The sequence below is a fragment of the Mesoplodon bidens genome, assembly GCF_964165515.1.
Source record: "Mesoplodon bidens genome assembly, chromosome: 8".
Taxonomy (NCBI): Eukaryota; Metazoa; Chordata; class Mammalia; order Artiodactyla; family Ziphiidae; genus Mesoplodon; species Mesoplodon bidens.
The window spans coordinates 28,408,363-28,435,903 of record NC_138165.1 but is presented as its reverse complement, the minus strand read 5'-3'; the positions used below and the strand labels follow the sequence as shown (position 1 = coordinate 28,435,903).

The following is a 27,541-nucleotide window of genomic DNA, read 5'->3' as shown; positions in this document are numbered from 1 at the left end:
GACGAGTGAGATGTACAAGCGACCAGAGCCTGCTAATTTCATAGACTTTGAGCCAAGTGCTTAGTGTCAAAACCAGCTATGGTCAGTGATGCAAACGATTGTGAAGGGTCCCTCGTCAACAGCAAGGCTTTCCTCACCAGACTCTCCTCCTAGTGGGTTAGAAGCAATTGCATCCTGCTGTCCAAGAACAATCCAGTTTGAGGATAAGGAGGACTTATCCTTTTATTTTTTTTTAATTCTGGTAACTTTTTGCAAGTCAGATTTATTGAGGTATAATTTATACAGAGTAAAACTCAGTTTGATAAAATTGGATGAACACATATAGTCAGGTAACCCCCTCCACAATCAAGAAAAGAAACGTTTCCAAAAGTTCTCTCATGCCCCTTCTGTCGTCCATCCCTTCCCCACCCCCAGCTACTGGTGACCACTAATGGTTTTCCTGTCCCTGTAATTTTACATTTTCCAAAATGTCATATAAATGGAGTCATATAGTATGTAGATATTTGCGTCTGGCTTCTTTCACTTATCCTAATGCTTTTGAGAGTCATCAGTGTTGTTACATTTATCAGTAGTTTGTTCTTTTTCATTGCTGAGCTGAATTCTGGTCTGTGGATGTACCACAGTTGTGTCCATTTACCAGCTAAAGGACACTTGTTTCCAGTTCCTGTGATTATGAATAAAGCTACTATAAATTTTCAGAAATTTGTCTTTTTTTTTTTTTTCTTTTTTTTTTTTTTTAATTAGTTTCTGCTTTATAACAAAGTGAATCAGTCATACATATACATCTGTTCCCACATCCCTTCCCTCATGCATCTCCCTCCCTCCCACCCTCCCCATCCCACCCCTCCAGGCGGTCACAAAGCACCGAGCTGATCTCCCTGTGCTCTGCGGCTGCTTCCCACTATCTATCTACCTTACGTTTGGTAGTGTATATATGTCCATGCCTCTCTTTCGCTTTGTCACAGCTTACCCTTCCCCCTCCCCATATCCTCAAGTCCATTCTCAAGTAGGTCTGTGTCTTTATTCTCGTTTTGCCCCTAGGTTCTTCATGACATTTTTTTTTAAATTCCGTATATATGTGTTAGCATACGGTATTTGTCTTTCTCTTTCTGACTAACTTCACTCTGTATGACAGACTCTAGGTCTATCCACCTCATTACAAATAGCTCAGTTTCGTTTCTTTTTATGGCTGAGTAATATTCCATTGTATATATGTGCCACATCTTCTTTATCCATTCATCCGATGATGGACACTTAGGTTGTTTCCAGCTCCGGGCTATTGTGAATAGAGCTGCAATGAACATTTTGGTACATGTCTCTTTTTGAATTATGGTTTTCTCAGGGTATATGCCCAGTAGTGGGATTGCTGGGTCATATGGTAGTTCTATTTGTAGTTTTTTAAGGAACCTCCATACCGTTCTCCATAGTGGCTGTACCAATTCACATTCCCACCAGCAGTGCAAGAGTGTTCCCTTTTCTCCACACCCTCTCCAGCATTTATTGTTTCTAGATTTTTTGATGATGGCCATTCTGACTGGTGTGAGATGATATCTCATTGTAGTTTTGATTTGCATTTCTCTAATGATTAATGATGTTGAGCATTCTTTCATGTGTTTGTTGGCAGTCTGTATATCTTCTTTGGAGAAATGCCTATTTAAGTCTTCTGCCCATTTTTGGATTGGGTTGTCTGTTTTTTTGCTATTGAGCTGCATGAGCTGTTTATAAATTTTGGAGATTAATCCTTTGTCAGTTGCTTCATTTGCAAATATTTTCTCCCATTCTGAGGGTTGTCTTTTGGTCTTCTTTATGGTTTCCTTTGCTGTGCAAAAGCTTTGAAGTTTCATTAGGTCCCATTTGTTTATCTTTGTTTTTATTTCCATTTCTCTAGGAGGTGGGTCCAAAAGGATCTTGCTGTGATTTATGTCATAGAGTGTTCTACCTATGTTTTCCTCTAAGAGTTTGATAGTTTCTGGCCTTACATTTAAGTCTTTAATCCATTTTGAGCTTATTTTTGTGTATGGTGCTAGGGAATGATCTAATCTCAAACTTTTACATGTCCCTGTCCAGTTTTCCCAGCACCACTTATTGAAGAGGCTGTCCTTTCTCCACTGTACATTCCTGCCTCCTTTATCAAAGATAAGTTGGCCATATGTGCGTGGGTTTATCTCTGGGCTTTCTATCCTGATCCACTGATCTATCTTTCTGTTTTTATGCCAGTACCAGACTGTCTTAATTACTGTAGCTTTGTAGTATAGTCTGAAGTCAGGGAGCCTGATTCCTCCAGCTCCGTTTTTCGTTCTCAAGATTGCTTTAGCTATTCGGGGCCTTTTGTTTTTCCAAACAAATTTTGAAATTTTTTGTTCTAGTTCTGTGAAAAATGCCATTGGTAGTTTGATAGGGATTGCATTGAATCTGTAGATTGCTTTCGGTAGTAGAGTCATTTTCACAATATTGATTCTTCCAATCCAGGAGCATGGTATATCTCTCCATCTATTTGTATCATCTTTAATTTCTTTCATCAGTGTCTTATAGTTTTCTGCATACAGGTCTTTTGTCTCCTTAGGTAGGTTTATTCCTAGATATTTTATTCTTTTTGTTGCGATGGTAAATGGGAGTGTTTTCTTGATTTCATTTTCAGATTTTTCATCATTAGTGTATAGGAATGCCAGAGATTTCTGTACATTAATTTTATATCCTGCTACTTTACCAAATTCATTGATTAGCTCTAGTAGTTTTTCGGTAGCATCTTTAGGATTCTCTATGTATAGTATCATGTCATCTGCAAACAGTGACAGCTTTACTTCTTCTTTTCCAATTTGGATTCCTTTTATTTCCTTTTCTTCTCTGATTGCTGTGGCTAAAACTTCCAAAACTATGTTGAATAAGAGTGGTGAGAGTGGGCAGCCTTGTCTTGTTCCTGATCTTAGTGGAAATGGTTTCAGTTTTTCACCATTGAGGACAATGTTGGCTGTGGGTTTGTCATATATGGCCTTTATTATGTTGAGGAAAGATCCCTCTATACCTACTTTCTGCAGGGTTTTTATCATAAATGGGTGTTGAATTTTGTCGAAAGCTTTCTCTGCATCTATTGAGATGATCATATGGTTTTTCTCCTTCAACTTGTTAATATGGTGTATTACATTGATTGATTTGCGTATATTGAAGAATCCTTGCATTCCTGGGATAAACCCCACTTGATCATGGTGTATGATCCTTTTAATGTGCTGTTGGATTCTGTTTGCTAGTATTTTGTTGAGGATTTTTGCATCTATGTTCATCAGTGATATTGGCCTGTAGTTTTCTTTCTTTGTGACATCCTTGCCTGGTTTTGGTATCAAGGTGATGTCGGCCTCGTAGAATGAGTTTGGGAGTGTTCCTCCCTCTGCTATATTTTGGAAGAGTTTGAGAAGGATAGGTGTTAGCTCTTCTCTAAATGTTTGATAGAATTCACCTGTGAAGCCATCTGGTCCTGGGCTTTTGTTTGATGGAAGATTTTTAATCACAGTTTCAATTTCAGTGCTTGTGATTGGTCTATTCATATTTTCTATTTCTTCCTGAGTCAGTCTTGGCAGGTTGTGCATTTCTAAGAATGTGTCCATTTCTTCCAGGTTGTCCATTTTATTGGACAAATTTCTTTCCAAGAAATTTGTCTTTTTAAGAAAAATTTAGAGGAAAGTAAATAACTTCGTTTTCTAAGAAGCCAGAATGATCCTAGAGGTAAGAGTTGTTTCCTTCTTGATTAACCAATAGAAATGCTTATTTTTATAACATCTTATACTTTTTGCATGGCAATTTACAATTCATACATTCATGCAAAGGACTTCCACTAACCTTATTCCTGTAATTATCATAGTAACCCTGAGAGGTAGGTTAGGGATTTTATCCCATTTTACAGATTGTGGCTAAGAAACCTCCCGCAATTCAGACTCCTGACTCCTGATCTGCTGTCCTTCCCCCCAAACATTCTGAACATCCTGTCTATAAAGAACACTCTGCTGGATGCTTTGGGGGTGGTCACAAAAACAACATAAAAATTTTGCCCTTTTTTTCCCCTTAAAAAGAGGGGAAGACAGTCTGATGCTCCACATCATACATCATCAGGGAAATACAAATTAAAACACTGGTGAGATACCACTATTTACCTGTTAGAATAGCCAAAATCTGGAACACCGACAGCACCAAATGCTGGTGAGAATGTGGAGCAATAGGAACTCATTCATTGCTAGTGGGAGTGCAAAATGGTGCAGCCACTTTGGAAGAGAGTGTGGCGGTTTCTTATAAAACTAAACATGCTCTTACTGTATGATCCAGTAATCGTTCTTCTTGGTATTTCCCCAAAGGAGTTGAAAACTTGTGTCCACACAAAAACCTGCACAGATGCAGGCAGCTTTACTCTTAAGTGCCCAAACTTGGAAGTGACCAAGATGTCCTCCTGTAGGCGGATGGATAAACTGTGGCACATCCATACAACGGGATCGTTTTCAGCACTGAAAAAAAGTGAGCTATCAAGCCACAAAAGACATGAAGTAATCTTAAATGCATATTACTAAGTGAAAGAAGCCAACCTGAAAATGATACATACTGTATGATCCCAACCGTATGACATTCTGGAAAAGGCAAAACTATGGAGACAGTAAAAAGACCAGTAGTTGTCAGGGGGTGAGGAGCTGTGGGAAGGGATGAATAGGCAGAACACAGAGGATTTTTAGGGCAGTGAAAATACTCTGTATGGTACCATAATGGTGGATACATGTCATTATACTTTTGTCCAAACTCATAGAATGTACAGCACCAGGAGCGAGCTGTAATGTAAACTATGCAATTTGGGTAATTATGGGAAATTATGATGTGTCAATGTAGGTTCATCGATCGTAACAAATGTACACTTGATGGGGGATGTTGATGATGGGGAGACTGTGTATGTATGGGGGTAGAGGGTTAGAGGAGATCTCTGTACCTTCCCCTCAATTTTGCTGTGAACCTAAAACTGCTCTAAAAATACACACTTTTTAACAAGGGGGCACAGTCTCAGATGGAACCAGGACCAACACGCCTACCACAGCCTTGACAGGAGTACTAAGCTAGAGCCAACTAACACAGCCACAAGGAGCAAATGATCTATGACGCCCCCCCCCCAGTCCTTTTTGGAAACAAGCAGGGCATAAATTATAAGAAATGAATCCAACCTGAGGCTGCTGGGAGTTGGGAGAGAAGAGAGCGGCAGTCCCTAGAAGCTGGAATGGAAGAGAAATTCCTCAGTGATGCTCCAGGATAGGAAGGAAACTGACCTCTAGGGTGAGGGAAAGCCTCCCTCCTTAGCCTCCAAGTTAGAGAAAGCAGTTCCCAGACAAGACTTTCTTTGAACTCTGTCAAAGTTTGACTGGAATAATAACTGGAATTAAGTAGTGAAGAATCAAAGTGGAAAATGCTCTCATAGGCCTAAAATTACTAGACTTGTTTTGTGTGGTGGAGATGGAGACCAGGGTTTCTGATGCAGCTGTAGGGGGGAAAAATGTGTCAATGAGATTCTATTCTTTAAGAATTCGACTTTGTGCTGCTTTTGGTGGCATTTGCCTGTTGGACCTCCAACAAGTTGGCCTCTTTAAGTTCTGATAAGATGGCTGCTGACCAGCCGTCACTCCAGCCAGAAACCACAGGGTCCTCGCGCCATTGGCCCGCAGTGGTGAGGAGGGGAAGGCTGGGCTTCTGTGCCTCAATCTTTATGCGCCCTCTCTGCCAGGTACAGTGGGCACCTTTGCCAGGTCCATGGTGAAGGCAGGAAAGCTTACCCAGCCTAGATCACCAACCAGGAAACCTACCCAGTGTCCCTGCTGGAAATAATGCCTGGGTCTGTCCTCTGGGTGGATCATCAAACACCAGGCCAGAGCCTCCTTCTGCAGCGGCTAATCTGTGGGACCCTTAAAGGCCCAGGCATGTGAATGAAATAGTCTGAATTTTATTTCCATTTGTAAATTAAAAAATAGGACAGTGGAGGTTAATCATTTTTAAATGTTTAAATAAATGTGCTCTACCCTGTAATATTTAGGAATTCAGACTTTAGGGCAAAACTGCTTAGGTTTGAACCCTGTGTCTGCCATTCTCCAGCTGTGTGTGACTTTCCTGGGAAAATCATTTAACCTCCCTGTGCCTCAGTTTCCTCAGCTGTAAAATGGGAATAATAGTGGTCTCTGCCTTTTACAGTTCCTATGAGGATTAAATGAGTTAATTTTTATAAAGGGCTTAGGACACTGGATGGAACATCATAATTCATACATTTGTGTTTGTTAAATACAAACAATGGCCATTTCCCTAGCTCCTGTTCCTAGTTTTTCTCCCACCACCCCATCCCCACCTTGCCAGCCAATTCAAGCTGAATGCACATACTTGATCTTTTTCTCCTCTTTCTTCTAGTTAAACCTTTAACATCCATCAGCTCCCCCTTCTCATATTATTGTAGTTTCCTAGGGCTACAAATTACCACAAACTTTGTAGTTTAAAACAACGGATATTTATTCTCTCACAGTTCAGGAGACTAGAAACCCAGAATCAAGGTGTCACTGAGGTTGGTTTCCACTGGAGGCTCTGAGGGAGAATCCTTTCCATACCCCTCTCCTAGCTCCTTCTGGGTCCTAGCAATCCTTGGCATCCCTTGGCTTGTTAGACCCATCACTTTACTCTCAGCTTCTGTTGTCACTTGCATTCTCCCTGTGTCTTTCTGTGTCTTCACATGGCCTTCTTATAAGGATACTAATTGCTGGATTTAAGACCCACCGTAATCCAGTAGGGCCTCGTTTTAAACTAATTACATCTGCACAGACCCTATTTCCAAGTAAGGTCACACATTCTGAGGTTCCCGATAGATATCTCTTTTTATTCTCACTCTCTGTGTCAGAATGCAAGCTCCATGAGGGTAGGGACTGTGTGTGCCTCCTTAAGTATAGTCTGAGTTAGCCGGCATTAGTTAACACAGGAATGTTTACTGGGCCTCCATAAAGGAATGGAGAGAGATGGCTGGGTGGGAGAGCAATGCTTGAAGCAGGAGAGCCATCCAGAAAGAAGGAGAGAGATGGCATGAAAAAAACCACATCTGAGGAAATAAAGAAGGAGAAAGGTCAAAGATCCCAAATATTCTAATATGGTATATCTAGAAGCACTGTCGGCAGAACTGGAAACAGCCAGAGTTAGGAGGAGGTGCAGACGAGAGAGAAAACAGGGTCTAGATCACAGGCCAGGGAGAAGGGAGACGGGACAGAGTTAGGGTTGATGCCTAAGGGAAGAGGCCGAAGACGGTCTCCTCTGTGGAGAGGAGGCCCCGGTGGCAGGATGGTTTCTTCTAAAGCCAAGGGATCCAGTTGGAAAGGACCTGGTCTCTCCGGATACTTGAGGTGGTCTGAGATGTGGGGACATCTTCAACCCATTGTGACCTTGAGGGTCGTGGAGCATGGAAGAAGACATGGGACAGCCGGGAACATCCCTTTAGCACCTTTACACCCAAGCCATCAGCTGTCTTGGTAGAGAAGTATTTAGGCGTTCATCAACGCAAAGTAAGCTAAACTGGATGATGAAAAGCTGCAGTGGTGACATTCCTCGACTAAGAATTGTGTGTAGCCTGTTTTTTCCATGGCAGGGTAAATGACCGTTGACCCACAAAGGTCAGTGGACAGGACTGCATGACAAAAGAGGCCTGCCCTAGAGCAGACGTTTGGAGGGAAGTAGGAGACCTGTCTCTCTTTTTACTCTCAGGCGGAAACTGAAAGGCAACAGGAAAGCCATCCAGTTGTCAAACCAGGAGCCCTGGCCTAGTACACGCATGACTCTATTTGTCTATTTGTCTCCCAGCTCCCTGTTTCACTAACGCAATCAGTGAGACAGAAAGGTTACCCAACCTACCCAATGTCACCAAACTAGTAGGGAGTCCAGCCAAGACAGCTACTAATTCTCCTGTTCCCTATAGTGGTGCCCTTTCACAACCACACTGTATTAAATCTTCAAAATAACACTCAACCCATGGGTGAGATTCATCACCTCAGAGCCTCAAACCATAAGAAAAGTGTGGGTTTCCCTAGCCACACTGTATCTCCCACTTTGGTAATTCGTCTAGGTGTAGGGCATAACCTAGAGAAGATTCTGTTTTGTTTCATTCCACAGAGAGCCCTTCAGACCAAAGCTGTGATCTACACCCCACTGTTGCAGGGAGCACCAGGGGAACTGCCCAGGTTCAAGACTACAGTGAGCCCGGCGACCACAAAGGTGAGGTCATTAGAGGTTTGGGATGGGTGTCCTGTATTTGTGGACACTCCAGAGAAGATTCCAGAGCTGGAAATGATCACCTGATATGGACCCTCTGTCGGGCATTCTTTTTTTTCCTACAGGTGACAGCTGATTAAATTCAGGGGCAGCCTTGCAGGGGACCCTGCAAGGTGATTTCACAGAAGGAGAGAGAGTAGACAGAGATAAGCTCAAGCCCTCCCTCCGCAGCTGTCCTGGGTGCCCTGTTCACTGGGGAAACGGGTCTAGTTGCAGCTCTCTGTACCAGCTGTCTCCCTTCCACGCATCCTCTTAGAGCAGACGCTGACATGTTTCTCTCTGATTTACCTTAAGACCTTCTGAAAGTTTAGCTTCTCAGGAAGATCTTTCTGTGGTCCTGACACTGGAACATGTTGAGAACATTCATGGGGGGAAGGAACACTGTGGACAAGAAGTTAAAACTTGGGTATCTGGTCTAAGCCTTCCCTTAATTACCATCATTGTAAAATGAGAGAATTGGACTAAATCAATGGTTTTCAAACATTTAAAAAATATTTTTTTTTCAGTTTGAAGTTTTTTTCAGTTTGAAGTTCCCTGGACTTCCGCTTGAAGAAGAAGCTATGATTTTTTAAAATATGACCTTTAACGTTAATGCTAGCATTGTATGGAAAGAGAAGCTGAGTTGCTCTGGATTTCACGGTAGAGTTTGTAGTTACAGTTTATCCGCCAGGCCCAGTAAGGAGGCTCTGGGCGCTTCCAGCTCCTTTGGAATCTGCTGCCCAGCCTAGGTTTCAAGAAAATACACAACTGGAGCTTTACCTGGGGGCAAGGAGGTTAGGGTGTGGGAAAAAAAGGAAAGGGAGAGCCCCAGGAGCAGCAGTGTTTCTTGAACTTGAGGAGACATGGAGGTGGAGACTGTGAGACACTTTTCATTTTCAAAAAAGGATGTCTAGCTCTTACAGACCTGCAGTCTAGACCCTTTCTCCCTAGCAGAAGTCAGAAGTAGGAGTCTTCCTCTTGCAGTCAGCACGCAGGTATGTTTTCTTTGGCCAGACACAGAGTTTTTGTTATGTTTTTTTACAAAAACATTGAACCCGAATGTTTTCAGATGGGGTGTACGTCCTCTGGCTCGCCACAAACCCCACTACTCCCCACCCTCTGCCTGACACTGCTCATATTCGTGTTACCTGAGTGACCCCAAAGGCATTTTGAGTTTGTAACACTTGCTATGTTGTTTTCTTTCTTTTTTTTTTTTTTTTTTCTCCTGATGGTCAAATGCTTTTTCATCCTATTTCAAAATGGTCCAGTGGAGGGCTTCCCTGGTGGCGCAGTGGTTGAGAGTCCGCCTGCCGATGCAGGGGACACGGGTTCGTGCCCCGGCCTGGGAAGATCCCACATGCCGTGGAGCGGCTGGGCCTGTGAGCCATGGCCGCTGACCCTGCGCGTCCGGAGCCTGTGCTCTGCAACAGGAGAGGCCACAACAGTGAGAGGTCCGTGTACCGCAAAAAAAAAAAAAAAAAAAAAAAAAGATCCAGTGGAGAATTGGCTCAATTTTCCTGGGAAATATGAATGGCTCTAGAGTTCAGCCTGATTTTGGAAGGATTCAACTCCTCCAGAGAAGTCCCTCCCAGTATTTCTTTATTCCACTTAACCAGAATACTTAAGGATGCTTTCCTGAAGACAGGAGACCCATGTCTGGAGGAGCCTCTGTGGTCACACCTGCACATACCTCAAGTCTGATATTTTGTGAACGTTTCTGCTATTGAAGTTCATCATTTAGTTTTCTCAGCCATGTCACTGGTCTAATTCCTTTAACCTATCTACTCACTTAGAATGAATCACCCTATTTTACTCTACTGTTTTTCTCCATAGCTCCATTTCTCCAATCTCCTTGTTTAACAATTAATTTGCCAGAGAGATGCCAGGTGATTCCAACTGTCACCAGACATATTTAACAATATTTGACAATTTAGGATTTTGCTTTGAACTCAGTGGTTTGACAACCTCCTTCTTATTTTTTATTCATTAAAAGAAAAACTTTTAAAATTGAGGTATAATTGACCTACAACATTATGTTTGTGTCAGGTGTACAACATAATGATTACTTCCTTCTTATTTAAGTTTATCTCTTTACTCTGACCCAAATCCTTATCCCTGCTCTTCTGGCAGAGCTGGGAGATGGAGGGGCAGACTTCATCTAAGCTTTAATAAGAATATTCTGTAAGTTTCTGTTTGGTTTTTAAACTTCAAATAACTCTAAAAAATCAATATTTTGATGACTGAAGTGCAAGTGAATAAGAAACAAGGAATGAGTTTTCCCTTTAATTACACAAATAGAAACTCTATGGGTTGTTACTAGAAACCCAGGCAAAGTAACTGGGGGCATTTTGCTAAGCTGCAAATAAAGGTGTTACTGCCTTCTCTCTTCCTGGTAGTGGAAAGGGCACCTTCCTAAGGAGAGCCCCAAACCAAAAGGGGTTGGTGGTCTTTCCTAGCTTTGCTTGTGCTTCTTCTTCCCTGAATTGCTCCTTTTCATACTGAGGATCTCAAAATAGGTGCAGACAATAGCAACCTCAACTTCCCACATGGCAAGACCATCTAGGGTTTGATCAGTGAGTGGTAGCCCTTGGTGCTACTGAACTGGGCCAGAGAACAAGGTTAAAAATGAGTTGTGTCGGGCTTCCCTGGTGGCGCAGTGATTGAGAGTCCACCTGCCGATGCAGGGGACATGGGTTCGTGCCCCGGTCCGGGAAGATCCCACATGCCACGGAGCGGCTGGACCCGTGAGCCATGGCCACTGAGCCTGCGCGTCCGGAGCCTGTGCTCCACAAGGGGAGAGGCCAGAACAGTGAGAGGCCCACGTACCACAAAAAAAAAAAAAAAAAAAAGAGTTGTGTCGATTTTCCTCTTAATAAGGAAACAGATATTTGTGCCCCTGAAGTGGGCTTCTCTCTCTCTTTTTTTTTATGTCAGTTCTTGATTTTATGCTGCTTATCACAGTATTACAAGAGAGCTTGGGCCAAACAATGTTTTAGAATCTCGGGGAGAGGAAACCTTCCTGGTCCTCTAACCAGAGGAGTTCATCTATCAAGAGAAGGCGGGGGAGGGGGGGATCAGCTCATGAAATTCTAAAAGGCTATTTTTCTTGATTTCTCCTTTTTCTCCCCCTTCTTTTAATATTGTTGTTTCACTGTTTGGTCATAATGTTTGTGTGTGTGTGTGTGTAATAATAAAAATGTAATTATGTTCCATATAAAATTTTCTCTTTATCCTTTTGGTGTTTATAGCAATAGTAATAACAAAAACAGATGGTCTTATCTACCACTGATAGCGAAAAAGCATTACATTTCTTCTACACAAGAGATAAATATGCCTAAGGAACCAAACCAATAATGTAGAATCAGAGCATACTCTTTCCAGAATAGACAACACAAAAAACAATTGATTTCCATATTTCTTTTTCTGTACTCCATTTTTGTTGTGTTATATGTTTCATCATTATAACATTAACCTTTTATATTTTATGTACCTTCCAAAATTTGTCACAATTGGTAAATTTACAGATTATCTTCATTGGTTGTATTTTGGTTTGGATGTTTCTAGATGATCTGAAATAAGGATAGCAAATAGGTGTAGAGTCTCTTTACAACCCTAAAGGATTGGTAGTGACTACATGGAACTATGATTCTCAGCCTTGGCCACACTTTAAAATTATCTAGAGAGCTTTTTAAAAATGATGCCAACTCCACACCAGATCAGTTTCAGAATCTCTGGGAGTTGGGTTCAGGCATATTTAAAATCTTTGTGGGTGATTCTAATGTACAGCTAGGATTAAGAATTGTTGATCTGGAGCAATGTCTCCCAAACTTCAACATGGATCCTGATTACCTCAAGGGCTTGTTAAAAACACATATTGCCAGTCTCCACCCCCGGACTTTCTGGTTCACTTAGGTCACGGCTGGGACCCAAGAATTTGCATTTCTAACAAGTCTCTAGGCGATGTTGATGCTTCATGAGATGTGTTCTTGATTAGCCGTGATGATGTGGGGTCCATACTTTGAGAACCACTGATGTGAAACGTTGTGTTAGAAAGGAACTTGAAGCCGAATGAAAGTTCAAGAGAGAGGGACCATGATTCGTCAGTCATGGCTGCCATGGTCACAGGAAGGAGGCAGTGTATTTGTGACCCCCGACTCTTGAGAAACTCACCAGTAAGCTGTCCTCAATCACAATACAGAACTGAGTTCCTCCTGGAATGATTCCCTAGTTGCCATAATCCTAGCCATGTTGTGACAGTGTTTCTCGACCACTGTCCTCATCAGCGGGCAGCCCTGCCCAGCCCAGCTGGGAGTGGAGGCTGGTCTCCTAACTCTGTCTAGCACTGCACCATTCCAGCCACTATGTGCTGCTGCCCTCACCATCTACCTCACCGTGGGGCTTCCAACCTGCCCACTCTTCATATCTGTTGTCAAAGAGAGGTAGCTTGTTTTCCTGTAGATGAGTCATTTTATCCAGTTTGCTGGCTGGGACCGAGTACTGAGCAAGGCCTGTAATCACAGAACAGGTCAGTTTTGATGAGGTGTCCTAGACAAAGGCTGCAGAAAGGGAGCAGCACGAGGACGGGGAGACGGGTGCGGCGGAGAGTAAACCCTGCCTACTTCTGAGTTTATCCTTAGTCTCTAAATACTCATTTGCTTTCTCTCAGTTCTGAGGGGCTCTATCGATCATAAAAGCAGTCCACAAGCAGAATCCAGCAATGGCCGTGCAAAGACTTCAAGCAACTCTCCTGCTATCGCTGAGAAAGATCGGTGAGTCTTATCCATAAGATTTCATTCCAATGGATAATGAAACAACAGTATTTCTTACACTTTGTTCTTTTGGTGAGTTGGAGAGAGTGGAGCCAAAAAGTATTGCCTATCAGATTCTTCCATGTCAGAGGTCATTACTCTGTGGGCAAAAGTCTTTGTTCCACAGGGCAACCTGACTACAACCCTCTCTTGTGGGTTCTCCTCGTGGTGAAACCTGTACTTGGCCTCATTAGGTTAAAGCAGTGGTTCTCAACTGGGGGCAGTTTTGCCCCTCTCCCCCTCTCCTTCTGGGGACATGTCTGGTTGTCACAACTTTTCTCAGAGGGGCTTGTGCTAAGGGCATCTAGTGGGTAGAGGCCAGGGATGCTGCTACACATCCTACAGTACATAGGACAGGCCTCCACAGCAAAGAATTGCTTAGCCTAAAAAGGCAATAGGCCTGAGGTTAAACAAAACTGTGGGCTTAAGCTAATGCAAAAGGGGTGTATCATTTTTATTACAAGTTTACTCCAGGATTTTGGAGAAATAAGCAGGCCATTAGAAAGTTCTTCACGTATTTTCACCTGGAAAAAGAGGTGGCCTTGATTTATAACTTTTAAAAATAATTCTTAATTTTTTGAGACATCTTATTAATATTTTTGAAACTTGACAAATTAAATTCTCAGTCCTTCACTAGTGGTCTCAAATTGCTCGAGCTGCTTTCAAAGTAGACTAAAGTTGTCTCTCGGTAGCCACGGGCATTGGTTCCAGGAGCCCCCACGGGCACCAAAACTTGCAGATGCTCAAGTCCCTTATATATAAAATGTCACGGTAGAGTCTGCCCTCCATATCCATGGGTTTCCCAATCGCAAATTCAACCAACCTTGGATATGCGCGAAACCCACGCATGTGGAGGGCAGATTGTCCTTCCCTAAATAGTCAGAATAGCTTATTTAAGGGTACTTGATGAAATAGTATAGACCTAACATCTCATTTTAGAATAACAAAGTTTAGAATTTCCGTTGCAGCAGAAAGACCACTGAACTTGGCAGGTGGAAGACTTGGGTTCTGGTCCTAAAGCTAGCATTTTCCAGCTCTTTGATCTTGGGCACGTCAGTGAACCAGTTTGGGAAATGGCTCCAGCCCCAGCCTGACTGCCGTCAACCTCAGCTGATGACTAACTTTACTCAGAATATCAGGACAGTGCTGTGAGCAACGTCCACTTCCCTTCCCTCCACCTTAGAATCGCTCCTTCTGTTCAGCTGTCCTTTCTTCCTTCTCTCCCATCTCAAAAGACCGTAGGTTCCCTCCCTGGCTCACCCCTCTGTGGTGTCCCTGCCCCTCAGGCCCTGCCATCATCAGGTAGCCCAGCCCCTCCTGCCACCTCTTCTCTTTCTGCCGCCTCTTCCCCTTTTGCTGATTCCTCTCCCCATTCTAACAAAAGCCTGCCCTTGGCCCTGTCACTCCCTCTTCTTATTTGACCATCAGACTTCCTCAGACTGACATCATCAAGCTCAGTTGCCTCATTCCGTCACCAACCCCTCCCTCCCTAAACCTGAAATCTGATCTGTGCCCTCACCACGTCCCTCAAACAATCCTTGGGAAGCTCAGCTCCCAGTCACAGGAGCCTCATATTCATCAGGCTCTACAGCTCTCAGTGCCATGTGCTGTGCTTTCCTTGGACCGGACTCTTCCGTGGGTTTCTACAGCACCGCGGTCCTCAGCTTCTTTCTCCAAGATGTACTCCGTCTTTATCCTCCTTCTCTTCCACCCACCTTGAAATGTAGACAGTTCTCCAAATCCTTGACTGTCATCTTTGTGTACTCCTCCCCTGGGTGATATCCTCTCTCGCTAGTGTATTCTGGTGCCAACTCTCAGATGAGTGAGTGTGACTCTCAGATCTCTGTTCTGAGCTCCACACTCCTACACCCACCTCCTGTTGCCCATGGATTCCTGATCCACATACCAGAGCCTCAATAGAAAAGTCCACCAAGCACCTCCCCTGGCTCACCTGACCTTGCCACTTCTGTCAGTGCTCTCTTGGGACCTGGTCTTCAAACCTGGTGCTCATTTTTGATCCCTACCTCTCACTTAACCCCATTCCAGTCACTTTCTTATCATCCTCCCTGGCCCAGGCCTACGTCTGTCTCTGTCTCTCTCTCCACTCACTCCTCTTTACAGACCAGCTCTCATTTCTGACACCTGATCAATTGTCCTAAAGCTACTCTGACTTTTCAAAGAACGTTAATGGCTTCCCATTTTAGACCAAAAGAGGTTCAGACTCCTCGGTCTGCTATTGCAAGCCCCTCCCTGTCTCGCTCCAATTTGTCCTCCAGACTCACCTCCTGTATGACCCTGTATGCACCCTCAGGCTACCTGGAGTCAGACTTCATATTGTTCCTACCAATGTACCTACTTCTGTTCTCTCTTCCCACTCCTTTCTGTTCCGTTCTTACCTATTTCATCAAGATACATCATCATATCCCTTTCTTCCACAGAGAACTTAATTCTCTCTAACACCCCTTAGTCCCTTTATGACAGTACTACCCAACGTGCTGGTTCACAACAAAATAATGAGCTGTGTCCAAATGTAAATCAATCCGCTGCTTTCTTCATCAAATACACACGCACACACACACAGACACACACACGTCATCTCGGCCAAATGAAGCAAGATACTTGGTAATGAATTGAATCGCTTTGCATTCTGGTACTAGCCCTTACGGCACTGTGAGTGGTAACATTCACAGACTGTGTCCTCAGACCACACTTCGGTGTCTCACTCTCTGGGGCTCTTCCTGTTTTTGCCTGTTGACCATGTGCTAGCAGGTCAGCTTCTCAAGGGTGACGGCTGAGTCTTCATTCTTCCTATTTCCAGCACGTGCACTGGGTCTCAATAAGCTAGTCAAGCTGACTTCCAAGACCACTCTTCAGAATTCAGACGTTTATGAAAGAAATGTTCTTCCTCCTCAATCTTTAAGTGGTGGTGGCAACAACAGGATCCAGAATAACACATCAGATACTGTTTCAGGACATCCCTGCCCCCGGGGGCTGGGGGCTCATTTTTCCCACTGTGTTTGATAGTCCCCTCAATGCCCTGTGGATGGATCAAGTCAGGGATTGAAAGGAAGGAAATCTTGGCGGGTGGGGGGTGGGCAGGCAGAGCATAATGAGAAGAGAACCGGGTCATGCCAATGGTGATGCTCTCAGCGGCAAGTAACAGAGCTCAGTAGATTCAAGGATCCCTCAGGATAAGAGGTCCAAAGAGAGAAGTTCCAGTGCTGGGTCTGCCACTCAGGGATGTGGACACAGGCTCCTTCCATCTCTTTCCTTTGCTATCTCAGCACGTCAGTGATACCCCCACTTATGGGCACAAGGTGGCTGAAGCAGTGTGCTAAGTATCACTTGTTCACATAGCATTGTCCAAAGCAGGAAAGAAGAGATGGATGGAAAGGGGCCTCTCCTCAGGAATCTCTCTCTGCTTGTTAGGAGGGAGACCTTTCCCAGAAGTCCCCAGGACATTCCCATCCCATCTCATCAGCCAGAATTTGCAGAGGTGGCTCCACAGGGGAGCTGCAAGGGAGGCTGGGAAAGTGAGCATTTTCACCTTCTTCAAGAGAAAGTACTCAAAGAATAAAGGGGTTGGAGAAGCAACCAGCAAAGTTTTCCAGAAGAGTCCTGAAGGGGTAGTGATAGGAGCAGATAAGTACTGGGGAATGATGGAGGAAAGGCAAAATCAGAGGAAGAGTGTATAAGGAAGACCCAGACATGACAAGAAATACTGTGAGGATAGTACAACAGGGACGTGTTGAGGTCACCCAACATTTATGGCGATGGCAAGTCTTTCCCACAATTATCTCACATAACACACACGGGTCTTTTGGGTGGTGTTCTTGATGAGTAAACTGAACATGGGGAAGGCTAATCAAGTAGCTCCCAAATGCTGGACCAGAGATGAGTGCTGGGTTGGAGGCATCAGATTTACCTACTCCTGCCCCAGTCAGCTAGCATGGGGGTCACCCAGTGTCACAGAGAGTAAATGGCAGGTCTGGGGTTTGAATCCGGATCTTCTGTCTCCAACAGTAATAACAACTAATATTTGATATTTGTTAACAACTTCCTGGGCACTATGCTAAGTGTTTCACGTGCATGATTCTTTTTAATCCTCATAACAACCCTATGGGAGAAGTGCATATTATATTGGATTGGCCAAAAAGTTTGTTCAGGTTTTTCAGTAAGATGTTACCAATATAATTTCTGACATTTAGAGAGTACAAGGAACTTGCCATTGTCACCTAGTCAGTAAAGTGACAGAGTAAAGATTTGAACACAGGTCTTCTAACTCCAGGGCCCACACTTATAACCAGTACATTCTGCTGCCTCTCTGGGGTTCCAAATGCCTAGCCCAGGGCTTTTTCTATTCTGTGTTCTCTATAACTGTCATTGCAGCAAAACTTTTTTTTTCTTTATTTTTTATACAGCAGGTTCTTATTAGTTATCTACTTTATACATATTAGTGTATACATGTCAATCCCAATCTCCCAATTCGTCCCACCACAACCACCCACCCCCTGCCCGCCACTTTCCCCCCTTGGTGTCCATACGTTTGTTCCCTACATCTGTGTCTCTATTTCTGCCTTGCAAACCAGTTCATCTGTACATTTTTCTAGATTCCACATATATGCGTCAGTATACGATATTTGTTTTTCTCTTTCTGACTTACTTCACTCTTATGACTATCTCTGTGTTCATCCACGTCTCTACAAATGACCCAATTTCATTCCTTTTTATGGCTGAGTAGTAGTCCATTATATATATGTACCCATCTTAAATCATAGCCAGCTAAGGAGTAAACTCTGATCAGCATCAAACCCTTACCCTGTGATTGGTGGAGAAGATTCCAGCACCAAATCTTGGGAGAAAGCCACTGGCCTCATGGGAAAGGTGTTCCCATGGGTGCATGGTGGGGCAGGGCTCACTTGGCTGGGGAGGAGGAAGCCTCACGCTGCAAGTCAAGGTCAGTGGTTGGCCTGGTGCTTCTCTGCTCCTTCCTTCCTGTGTGAGCCCATAACTGTGTACAGTGAATGACAGGATGGAAGTAGTCTTTTATGTCGGGGGGCTTTGCTCCCTTGATGGTAATCCTCCATTTTAATTCTGATAAGTACAATAGTGAGGATTACGCCCCTTAGCCCCTAATTTAATTTGGCCTGCGTATGGCAAAGCTCTCACAATGCTTTTATTTGACATTCTTTAGTACAGCTAGCCTGTTGTTGTGTAAAAAGAAGCCCCTATGAGGGAGGCAGGAGATTGATCTTACTGGTGCAGATGTTTTTACCCAGCAGCTTTAACACACCCCCAGAGAAGCTGCTTCATCCTGGGCCACTTCAGTGAGGATTCAGACTCAGAGAGATCGTAACCTTCGTGACTCAGGCAGCTCAAGGGGAGCTGGCACCTCGCAAGAGGGGAAAATGAGCACATATTTCTCCCGTGTGTCATCCTTGCAGCCCCAGGGCTTGGAGCCAGTCGGGCTGACCTCAGAATTGATGAGCCAGAGAAACAGCCTCCCTATTAGGGCCGACTGTGGGCCAGATTTTCCTGTGGGCTGTGAAATACAGACTGCCACATATCTTGACAGACTGTGTGGTGGGTCATTGTAGAAATACGTGGCAGTGCTAAGAAGATTCAACAAAACAAAACTTTTCTTTCCATATCAGTATCCGGAGGAGGTTTCCTCTCCCACCCTTCAATTCCCATGCTAATTTTTCCTTCCACTTTCATTTCACTCCCTCAGGGGGTTAGTGCCCTCCAGCAAATTTCCCACCCCTGTGACCAAGTTAGTGCACTAAAGCATTAGAGAACCCCCTACAGCACCAGAGGGGAAACGGCAGCAGATGTAAGAGGAGGTAGGGGTGGTGGCCTTCTTTCATGAGATGCCTATGATGCTATGTGTTACCTTCTTCTGGTAGAAAATCAGGTGACAGACCTGGGTTTGAATCTTAGTTTAACTGTTTACAAACTATGAGACTTGGGCAAGTTCCTTCATCTTTCTGACAGCAGTATGCTAGGCTGAAAAAAGGGAACAATTGTAAAGATTAGATATAATCTTACCTCAAGAAACAAGAAAAATCTCAAATAAACGACCTAACCTTACACCTAAAACAACTAGAGAAAGAAGAACAAACAAAACCCAGACTTAGTAGAAGGAAAGAAATCATAAAGATCAGAGCAGAAATAAATGAAATAGAGGCAAAGAAGACAATAGCAAAGATCAATGAAACTAAAAGCTGGCTCTTTGAGAAGATAAACAAAATTGATAAACCTTTAGCCAAACTTATCAAGAAAAAAAGGGAGAGGACTCAAATCAATAAAATTAGAAATGAAAAAGGAGAAGTTACAATGGACACCATAGAAATACAAAGGATCATAAGAGACTACTGCAAGCAGCCTACACGCCAATAAAATGGACAACCTAGAAGAAATGGACAAATTCCTAGAAAGGTACAACCTTCCAAGACTGAACCAGGAAGAAATAGAAAATATGAACAGACCGATCACAAGTAATGATATTGAAAGTGTGATTTAAAAACTCCCAACAGGGCTTCCCTGGTGGTGCAGTGGTTGAGAGTCCACCTGCCGATGCAGGGGACACGTGTTCGTGCCCCAGTCCGGGAAGATCCCACGTGCCGCGGAGCAGCTGGGCCTGTGAGCCATGGCCGCTGAGCCTGCACATCCGGAGCCTGTGCTCCGCAACGGGAGAGGCCACAACAGTGAGAGGCCCGCGTACCACAAAAAAAACAAAAACAAAAACAAAAAACAAAGTTCCTAACAAACAAAAGTCCAGGACCAGATGGCTTCACAGGTGAGTTCTATCAAACATTTAGAGAAGAGTTAACACCTACCCTTCTGAAACGCTTCCAAAAAATTGCAGAGGGAGGAATACTCCCAAGCTCATTCTATGAGGCCACCATCACCCTGATACCAAAATCAGAAAAAGATAGCACAGAAAAAAGAAAATTACAGGCCAATATCACTGACGAACATAGACGCAAAACTCCTCAACAAAATAGTAGCAAACTGAATCCAACAACACATTAGAAGGATCATACACCCTGATGAAGTGGGATTTATCCCAGAGATGCAGGGATTCTTCAATATATGCAAATCAATCAATATGATACACCACATTAACAAATTGAAGAGTAAAAAGAGTATGATCACTTAGTAGATGCAGAAAAAGCTTTTGACAGAATTCAACACCCATTTATGATAAAAACTCTCCAGAAAGTGGGCTTAGAGGGAACCTACCTCAACATAATAAAGGCCATATATGACAAACCTACAGCTAACATCACACTCAATGGGACAAGCTGAAAGCATTTCCTCTAAGATCAGAAACAAAACAAGGATGTCCACTGTCACCACTTTTATTCAACATAGTTTTGGAAGTCCTAGCTGCAGCTATCAGAGAAGAAAAAGAAATAAAAGGAATACAAATTGGAAAAGAAGACGTAAAACTGTCACTGTTTGTGGATGACGTGATACCATGCATAGAAAATCCTAAAGATGCTACCAGAAATCTACTGGAGCTCATCAATGAATTTGGTAAAGTAGCAGGATACAAAATGAATACACAGAAATCTCTTGCATTCCTATACACTAACAATGAAAGATCAGAAAGAGAGATTAAGGAAACAATCCCATTTACCATCACATCAGAAAGAATAAAATATCTAGGACTAAACCTACCTAAGGAAGCAAAAGACCTGTACTCAGAAAACTATAAGATATTGATGAAAGAAATTAAAGATGACACAAACAGAAGGAGAGGTATACCATGTTCTTGGATTGGAGGAATCAATATTGTGAAAATGACTGTACTACCCAAAGCAATCTACAGATTCAGTGCAATTCCTATCAAATTACCAATGGCACTTTTCACAGAATTAGAACAAAATTTTTTTTAAATTTGTTTGGAAATACAAAAGACCCCAAATAGCCAAAGTAATCTTGAGAAAGAAGAATGGAGCTGGAGGAATCAGGCTCCCTGACTTCAGACTATACTACAAAGCTACAGTAATCAAGACAGTATGGTACTAGCACAAAAAACAGAAATATAGATCAGTGGAACAGGGTAGAAAGTTCAGAGGTAAACCCACACACCTATGGTCACCTAATCTATGACAAAGGAGGCAAGAATATACAATGGAGAAAAGACAGTCTCTTCCGCACACATAGAGAGTGGACTTAAGGACATGGGGAGGGGGAGGGTAAGCTGGGATGAAGTGAGAGAGAGGCATGGACATATATACACTACCAAATGTAAAATAGATAGCTAGTGGGAAGCAGCCACATAGCACAGGGAGATCAGCTCGGTGCTTTGTGACCGCCTGGAGGGGTGGGATAGGGAGGGTGGGAGGGAGGGAGACGCAAGAGGGAAGGGATGTGGGAACAGATGTATATGTATGACTGATTCACTTTGTTATAAAGCAGAAACTAATAAAAAAAAGAATTAAAAAAAACAAAAACAAATGGGACCTCATGAAACTTAAAAGCTTTTGCACAGCAAGGGAAACCATAAACAAAATGAAAAGACAACCCTCAGAATGGGAGAAAATATTTGCAAATGAAACAACAGACAAAGGATTAATCTCCAAAATATACAGGCAACTCATGCAGCTCAATATCAGAAACACAAACAACCCAGTCAAAAAATGGGTGGAAGATCTAAATAGACATTTCTCCAAAGAAGGCATACATATGGCCAAAAAACACATGAAAAGATGCTCAACGTCACTAATTACTAGAGAAATGCAAATCAAAACTACAATGAGGTATCACCTCACACCAGTCAGAATGGCCATCATCAAAAAATCTACAAGTAGGGCCTCCCTGGTGGCACAGTGGTTGAGAGTCCGCCTGCCGATGCAGGGGATACGGGTTCGTGCCCCGGTCTGGGAGGATCCCATATGCCGCGGAGCGGCTGGGCCCGTGAGCCATGGCCGCTGGGCCTGCGCATCCGGAGCCTGTGCTCCGCAACGGGAGAGGCCACAACAGTGAGAGGCCCGCATACCGCAAAAAGAAAAAAAAAAAAAAAAAAAAAAAAAAAAATCTACAAGTAGTAAATACTAGAGAGGGTGTGGAGAAAAGGGAACCCTCTTACACTGTTGGTGGGAGTGTAAATTGATACAGCCACTATGGAGAACAGTATGGAGGTTCCTTAAAAAACTAAAAACAGAACTACCATATGACCCAGCAATCCCACTACTGGGCATATACCCTGAGAAAACCATAATTCAAAAAGACACATGCACCCCAATGTTCATTGCAGCACTATTTACAATAGCCAGGACATGGAAGCAACCTAAATGTCCGTCAGCAGAGGAATGGATAAAGAAGATGTGGTATTAAAAAAAAAAAAAGAAGAAGAAGAAGATGTTGTATATATATATATACAATGGAATATTACTCAGCCAAGAAAAGGATCAAAATAATGCCATTTGCAGTGACATGGATGGACCTAGAGATTGTCATACAGAGTGAAGTAAGTCAGAGAAAGACAAATATCATATAATATCACCTGTATGTGGAATCTAGAAAAATGGTACAGATGAACTTATTTGCAAAGCAGAAATAGAGTCACAGATATAGAAAACAAACTTATGGTTACCAAGGGGGGAAAGTTGGGGGTGGGATGAATTGGGAGATTGGGATTGACATATATACACTAGTATATATGAAATAGGTAACTAATGAGAACCTACTGTGTAGAACAGGGAACTCTACTCAGTGCTCTGTGGTGACCTAGATGGGAAGGGAATCTAAGAAAGAGTGGATATATGTATATGTATAGCAGATTCACTTTGCTGTAAGCAGAAGCTAACACAACATTGTTAAGCGACTATACTCCAATATCATTTAATTTTTAAAAAATGAGAAAAAAATTTTAAAAAATCAGTTATCTGAGATTAGAGCTTAAAAAAAGATTAGATATAATCTATGCAGATGAACTAGCACAGTTCTAGACATAATAAACACCCAATTAAAGATGATGGCAAGTTGTTGGTCATGGTGATAGAAGGAGTAGTAATAATAGTAGCGATAGTAGTATTTAAAAGGTTCCTGTAAAGCTATCCTGATATAAAGAGTCAAGACCCCTCTGGTTTAGCTCTAGAGCTGTGGACTAAAATAAACATTGAGGATTCCAACACTTTAGAACAATACTTACTCTCAGCTTTAAACTGAGAGCCAAATTTTATTTTCCTGTGTTCCTGGCTCTTAGCTGAGATTGACTTTGGGCCCAAGACTCACCCTTGTCAATATGGCCAGGTTTCACTGGCAACACCGTCAAATGATAACTTTCAGAGCTTCCTTGATTGTTAGAGCCTTCTTAGAGTTTAAAATATTAATTGGTCACTTTATTTTCAAAACCTTTTTGAAGCCAGAAACCTTATCACCAGCTGAAAGGAGCTTTAACGAAACATCTGTTTTGAATTATATTTTCCTTGTGGATTTGCTTATGGCTATACATAAATATTTATCTGGACTGTTTGAATAAACCTTAAATCATCAGTGATCCTTATGCAAAGGACTCTTTTAGAAGGACCGTGGATGTCCAGAATGTCAGAAATTAGAGTTTTCTTTATAGGACCAGATTCCAAGGGCCAGAGGCCTTTAAAAATACTTGGAGGTGTTTGGTGGTTTTCAACATCTTTTGTTTTCCTATTTCTGTATATCTGTTAATTCTGTTCCTTCTAAATAGAAATCCCTTGCCAGTTCTTTCTTTACCTGTTGATATTTAACCATCCTTCAAGGTCTCACCCATGTGGCACCTCCTGCAGGGCCTTGAAGCAGACTAGTGCCAAAAGAAGAGCAGCCCAGGTGGCAGAATAGAGTGGGCCCTGGCCCCGAGGCAGGATGTATGTGGTGGGGGGCATTCTGGGGAGGGTGAGATGTCTGGTGGGATAAAGACTGAGGATGGGTGGGAGTGGTGTGATGCAGGGAGAACTACCATAGGGAATAAGGCAGATGGGAGCCAGGATTTGGGAAGCCTTAAAAGCTGCATGAGGGCTTCCCTGGTGGCGCAGTGGTTGAGAGTCCGCCTGCTGATGCAGGGGACACGGGTTCATGCCCCGGTCCGGGAAGATCCCACATGCCGTGGAGCGGCTGGGCCCACGAGCCATGGCCGCTGAGCCTGTGCGTCCGGAGCCTGTGCGTCCGGAGTCTGTGCTCCGCAACGGGAGAGGCCACAACAGTGAGAGGCCCGCGTACCGGAAAAAAAAAAAAAGCTGCATGAATGTTTTGGACTTTATTCTGTAAGCCAAGAGATGCACACCCACAGTCACTGGGTAGAATATGGTCTGCAGACATTTAATTTGGCCTGAACAATAGTTTTAAAATTCTCAATTAGTTTCCAACATATAAAAATAGAAATATTTCATGTAACAATTCAGATTTCTGATGGCTCCTGAAAAGTTGGAGTATCTAGCAGCAATCTCTTAGAACTGAAGAGAGGCTGTTTTCCATTGGTACCAACCCACTGGCCTGCTTAATTCATGGCCTGACCCCACCAGCATCTGAGTCTGATTCCCGCCCTATGTGTACAGGGGCTCCATGCAGGTAGAGAAAACAGTTTAGGCTACAGACTCTGGAGCCAAATTGCTTCTCTTCTAGGCCCAGGTCTGTGTCCAACTAGCTAAATGACCTTGGGCAAGTTAAGCATATTTCTAACACTGGTATTTACCTTATATGGCGGTTGTGAGAATAAGCCATAGTAAAATTTCAGAGAACTATCTAGCATGTAGTAAGTACCCAAAAATATTAGCTGTTATTACTATATTCTACACAACATAGTAAACTCCAGGGCTTAAACTATCTGTCACATATTTCTGTATGACTCACCAAATCTAGAATCTAGAATCTTTGGCCATTATAGGCATAAAATAAAAGTAATTAATGAATGGATGAATGAATACGTGCTCTTGAATTTTTATTTCAGTTGGGTCCAAACCTAAATTTTATTACTTTGTCCTCAAGAAATGCTTCCTATATATCTTGGGTTTGACTTGAGTACAATAATTAATTTTTGATAAGGTGGGAAGCTGGCTTTCTCAAAACGCCAACAGTGTTAACAAAATAAGTGAAGGGGGATGCTGTTAATACTGTGTGGTTTTTCTGTAATGGATCTGCTTTCCTAAGTCAAAAATAAGCCTGCCCCAAGTTTGGGAAGATGTTTAATTTTGTATTTTCTTTAAAAGCGCAGTTATTGGCAGGTAGCTGTCTATGGTTAATTCCTTAACTTAAAGGTCAGTTGCAAGGAATCAGCACATAGTGAACTTAAGCAGAAGTGATGTTAGAACGCATGTTTGACTTGGGTTCTCTGGCGACCTCCACCCTTACATGAGATCCCTACTTCAAGGCACTGATTTTGTGTCTGGTGCCTCAAAGATGGAGCATGTCCAGAAACAATTTGGACAGTCTGTCAGAACGGGTTTCCAGTATGTCCAATGCATCTCATACATAGCTGAGCTTTCTGTACCACTCCACCAAGGTCTTTAACGTGATCACCTGTGGACAGACTTTTGTGCTTATGTTAATCTGTCACTTTTGTGCTTCTGTTAATCTGTCCCTAAACATGTTTGCTATCAGCAAATGATAATGACATCAGCAAATGATGGCTTGAGCTCTGCGAAGTTGACCTGCAGGGTTGGATTCACTTTCTCTCTGGAAAACTTGCACATTTACAGAGAACTTGGGTCCAGCAACATTTACTTTTATTTGGAGAAACATCATCTAAAACTGAATGATATAGTCTAAAAAACTGCTTTCTGACTTTATACTGTAAATGTCAGGCAGTTCTCTTATTTATAAAAAGTCAGTTTTTTAGTATGCTAATGCCTCTGCTTTTTCTAAAGTAATCTCAACCTCTCTTTAGCTCTCTCCCTTTCCTTCTGTCTTTCTTTCCTTGTTTCTCTCTCTGTCTTTCTTCATCTCTCTCCTCTATCTCTAAAGTTCTGCTTTCCAATCTAAAGGACAATTTCCAGTAATGACAAAATCTGACAAATTCTTCTGACCATTTTGCCATCCCTTGTTCCCTTCCTACATTACTCTTTTTGTGAGTGTAGGAAATTCTAGAAATTCAGCACATCTCTGGTATCTACTGTGCTTGTATCCTCATCAAGACCTTTGCTATATTCAAGCTCAGAATGAATTTTTGACAAAAATGCCTTTTCATATTGAGGCTATCTTGAAAGGAAAGAAACTTGAGAAAAGAAAACTTGCTCAAGTTGAAAATATTGCAGGAAACAATATTTGCGTAAAAAATGAATTCTGTATGAAAGCACTTCATTATGAACACTTAAAGAAACTGAGACTATAATCCTTCAGGTTGAAAGAAGATTAACTTTGCACATGTCCACAGCCTCTTTAACTTTATTTCATTTTCTTCTCTGGGTTAGAAGGAAAAAATATTAGTGTTTCAGTTCCAAGTGTATTTTGTGAACTAAACAGCAGTTTGCTCCTACCTGTAGGACACAAATATGCCAGCATATTTCCCATTAGCATTGCTCCGGTCGCTTTAAATTCAGAAGGAACCTGAATGAGTGTTTGCCACAGAAGCTGTTGACAGTGGTAATGCCACACTCTCTGTGTGCATCTTAGTAACTTCTCAGACTTGTCTCCTTGATGAGTAGACATAACAGGAGGAGAGTTGAGTTTTTTCTTTTCATCTGAATGGTGTAGGTCAGGGAGACAGAGAGGAATAGAGAGCTCTGGTGAAACAGAGCTCTAGCAACTGCTGTGATTGGGAAATTAGATAATAAACAGTCCCTGATACCAAGATTCTAATGGCCTAAGATCAACACAGTCTGGAGACGCAGGCAGGAGTGGCCTTCCGCGCTCTGGCCCAGACCCTCCCTGGAGAGCTCTTTGTGTCAACAAGAACAGCCAGCGCTCCTGGCCGGCTCCCAGCACTCAGAATGGGGCTATCATTTTTGTTTGCTTTGCAAATATCTTAATGGGAAGTGGTTCAACACCACCTATGGGTTAATCTGAGGGGTTCTGCTTGGCAGCTGTCAGTTCTGAGAACCACATGGCCGTTCTCCGGTGGAGGGAGCCGGGCTGACTGTTAACTGCCCAGCACCAGGTTGAGGCATCTTCTTTGCTTATTGGATTTACTGACTGGCAGGAAGCACCTTGTTGTCTTTTATTTTTAGTTTGTTCCTCCTGGGAGGGTAAGGGTGTTATTCTCAGATTCAGTTGTGCTTTTCCCTCTAGGGCAGGATGGTTGTTTGAATTAGTTTCACTAGCATGCACCATATTTTTTTCACCCAAGCTCATTTGCATAGAATCTGAAATGCGATAATAAAAGTGGTGGTGTGTTGGTGATGGAGGTTCTGGTATTGTTGCAGGAAGAAGGATCTAGTATGTTAGCCTGGCGGGGAGGGCTCCACAGCACTGTCTTCACCTGGGATCTCCGTAGTTGAATAGATACTGAATTTCTTAAGAATCCT

At 42.9% G+C, this 27,541-nt stretch overlaps 1 protein-coding gene across 1 annotated transcript in view; it reads left to right on the top strand.

The window, feature by feature from the left end:
* MYO3B (myosin IIIB) overlaps positions 1 to 27,541 on the top strand; it is a gene marked incomplete at both ends in the record, with an annotated part of 389,659 nt that overhangs the window by 271,487 nt on the left and 90,631 nt on the right. Inside the window, 2 exons of the mRNA XM_081243223.1 lie at positions 8,149 to 8,250; positions 12,953 to 13,055. Of these exons, the coding sequence (XP_081099349.1) occupies positions 8,149 to 8,250; positions 12,953 to 13,055 (205 nt within the window). The remainder of the gene's footprint in view (positions 1 to 8,148; positions 8,251 to 12,952; positions 13,056 to 27,541) is intronic.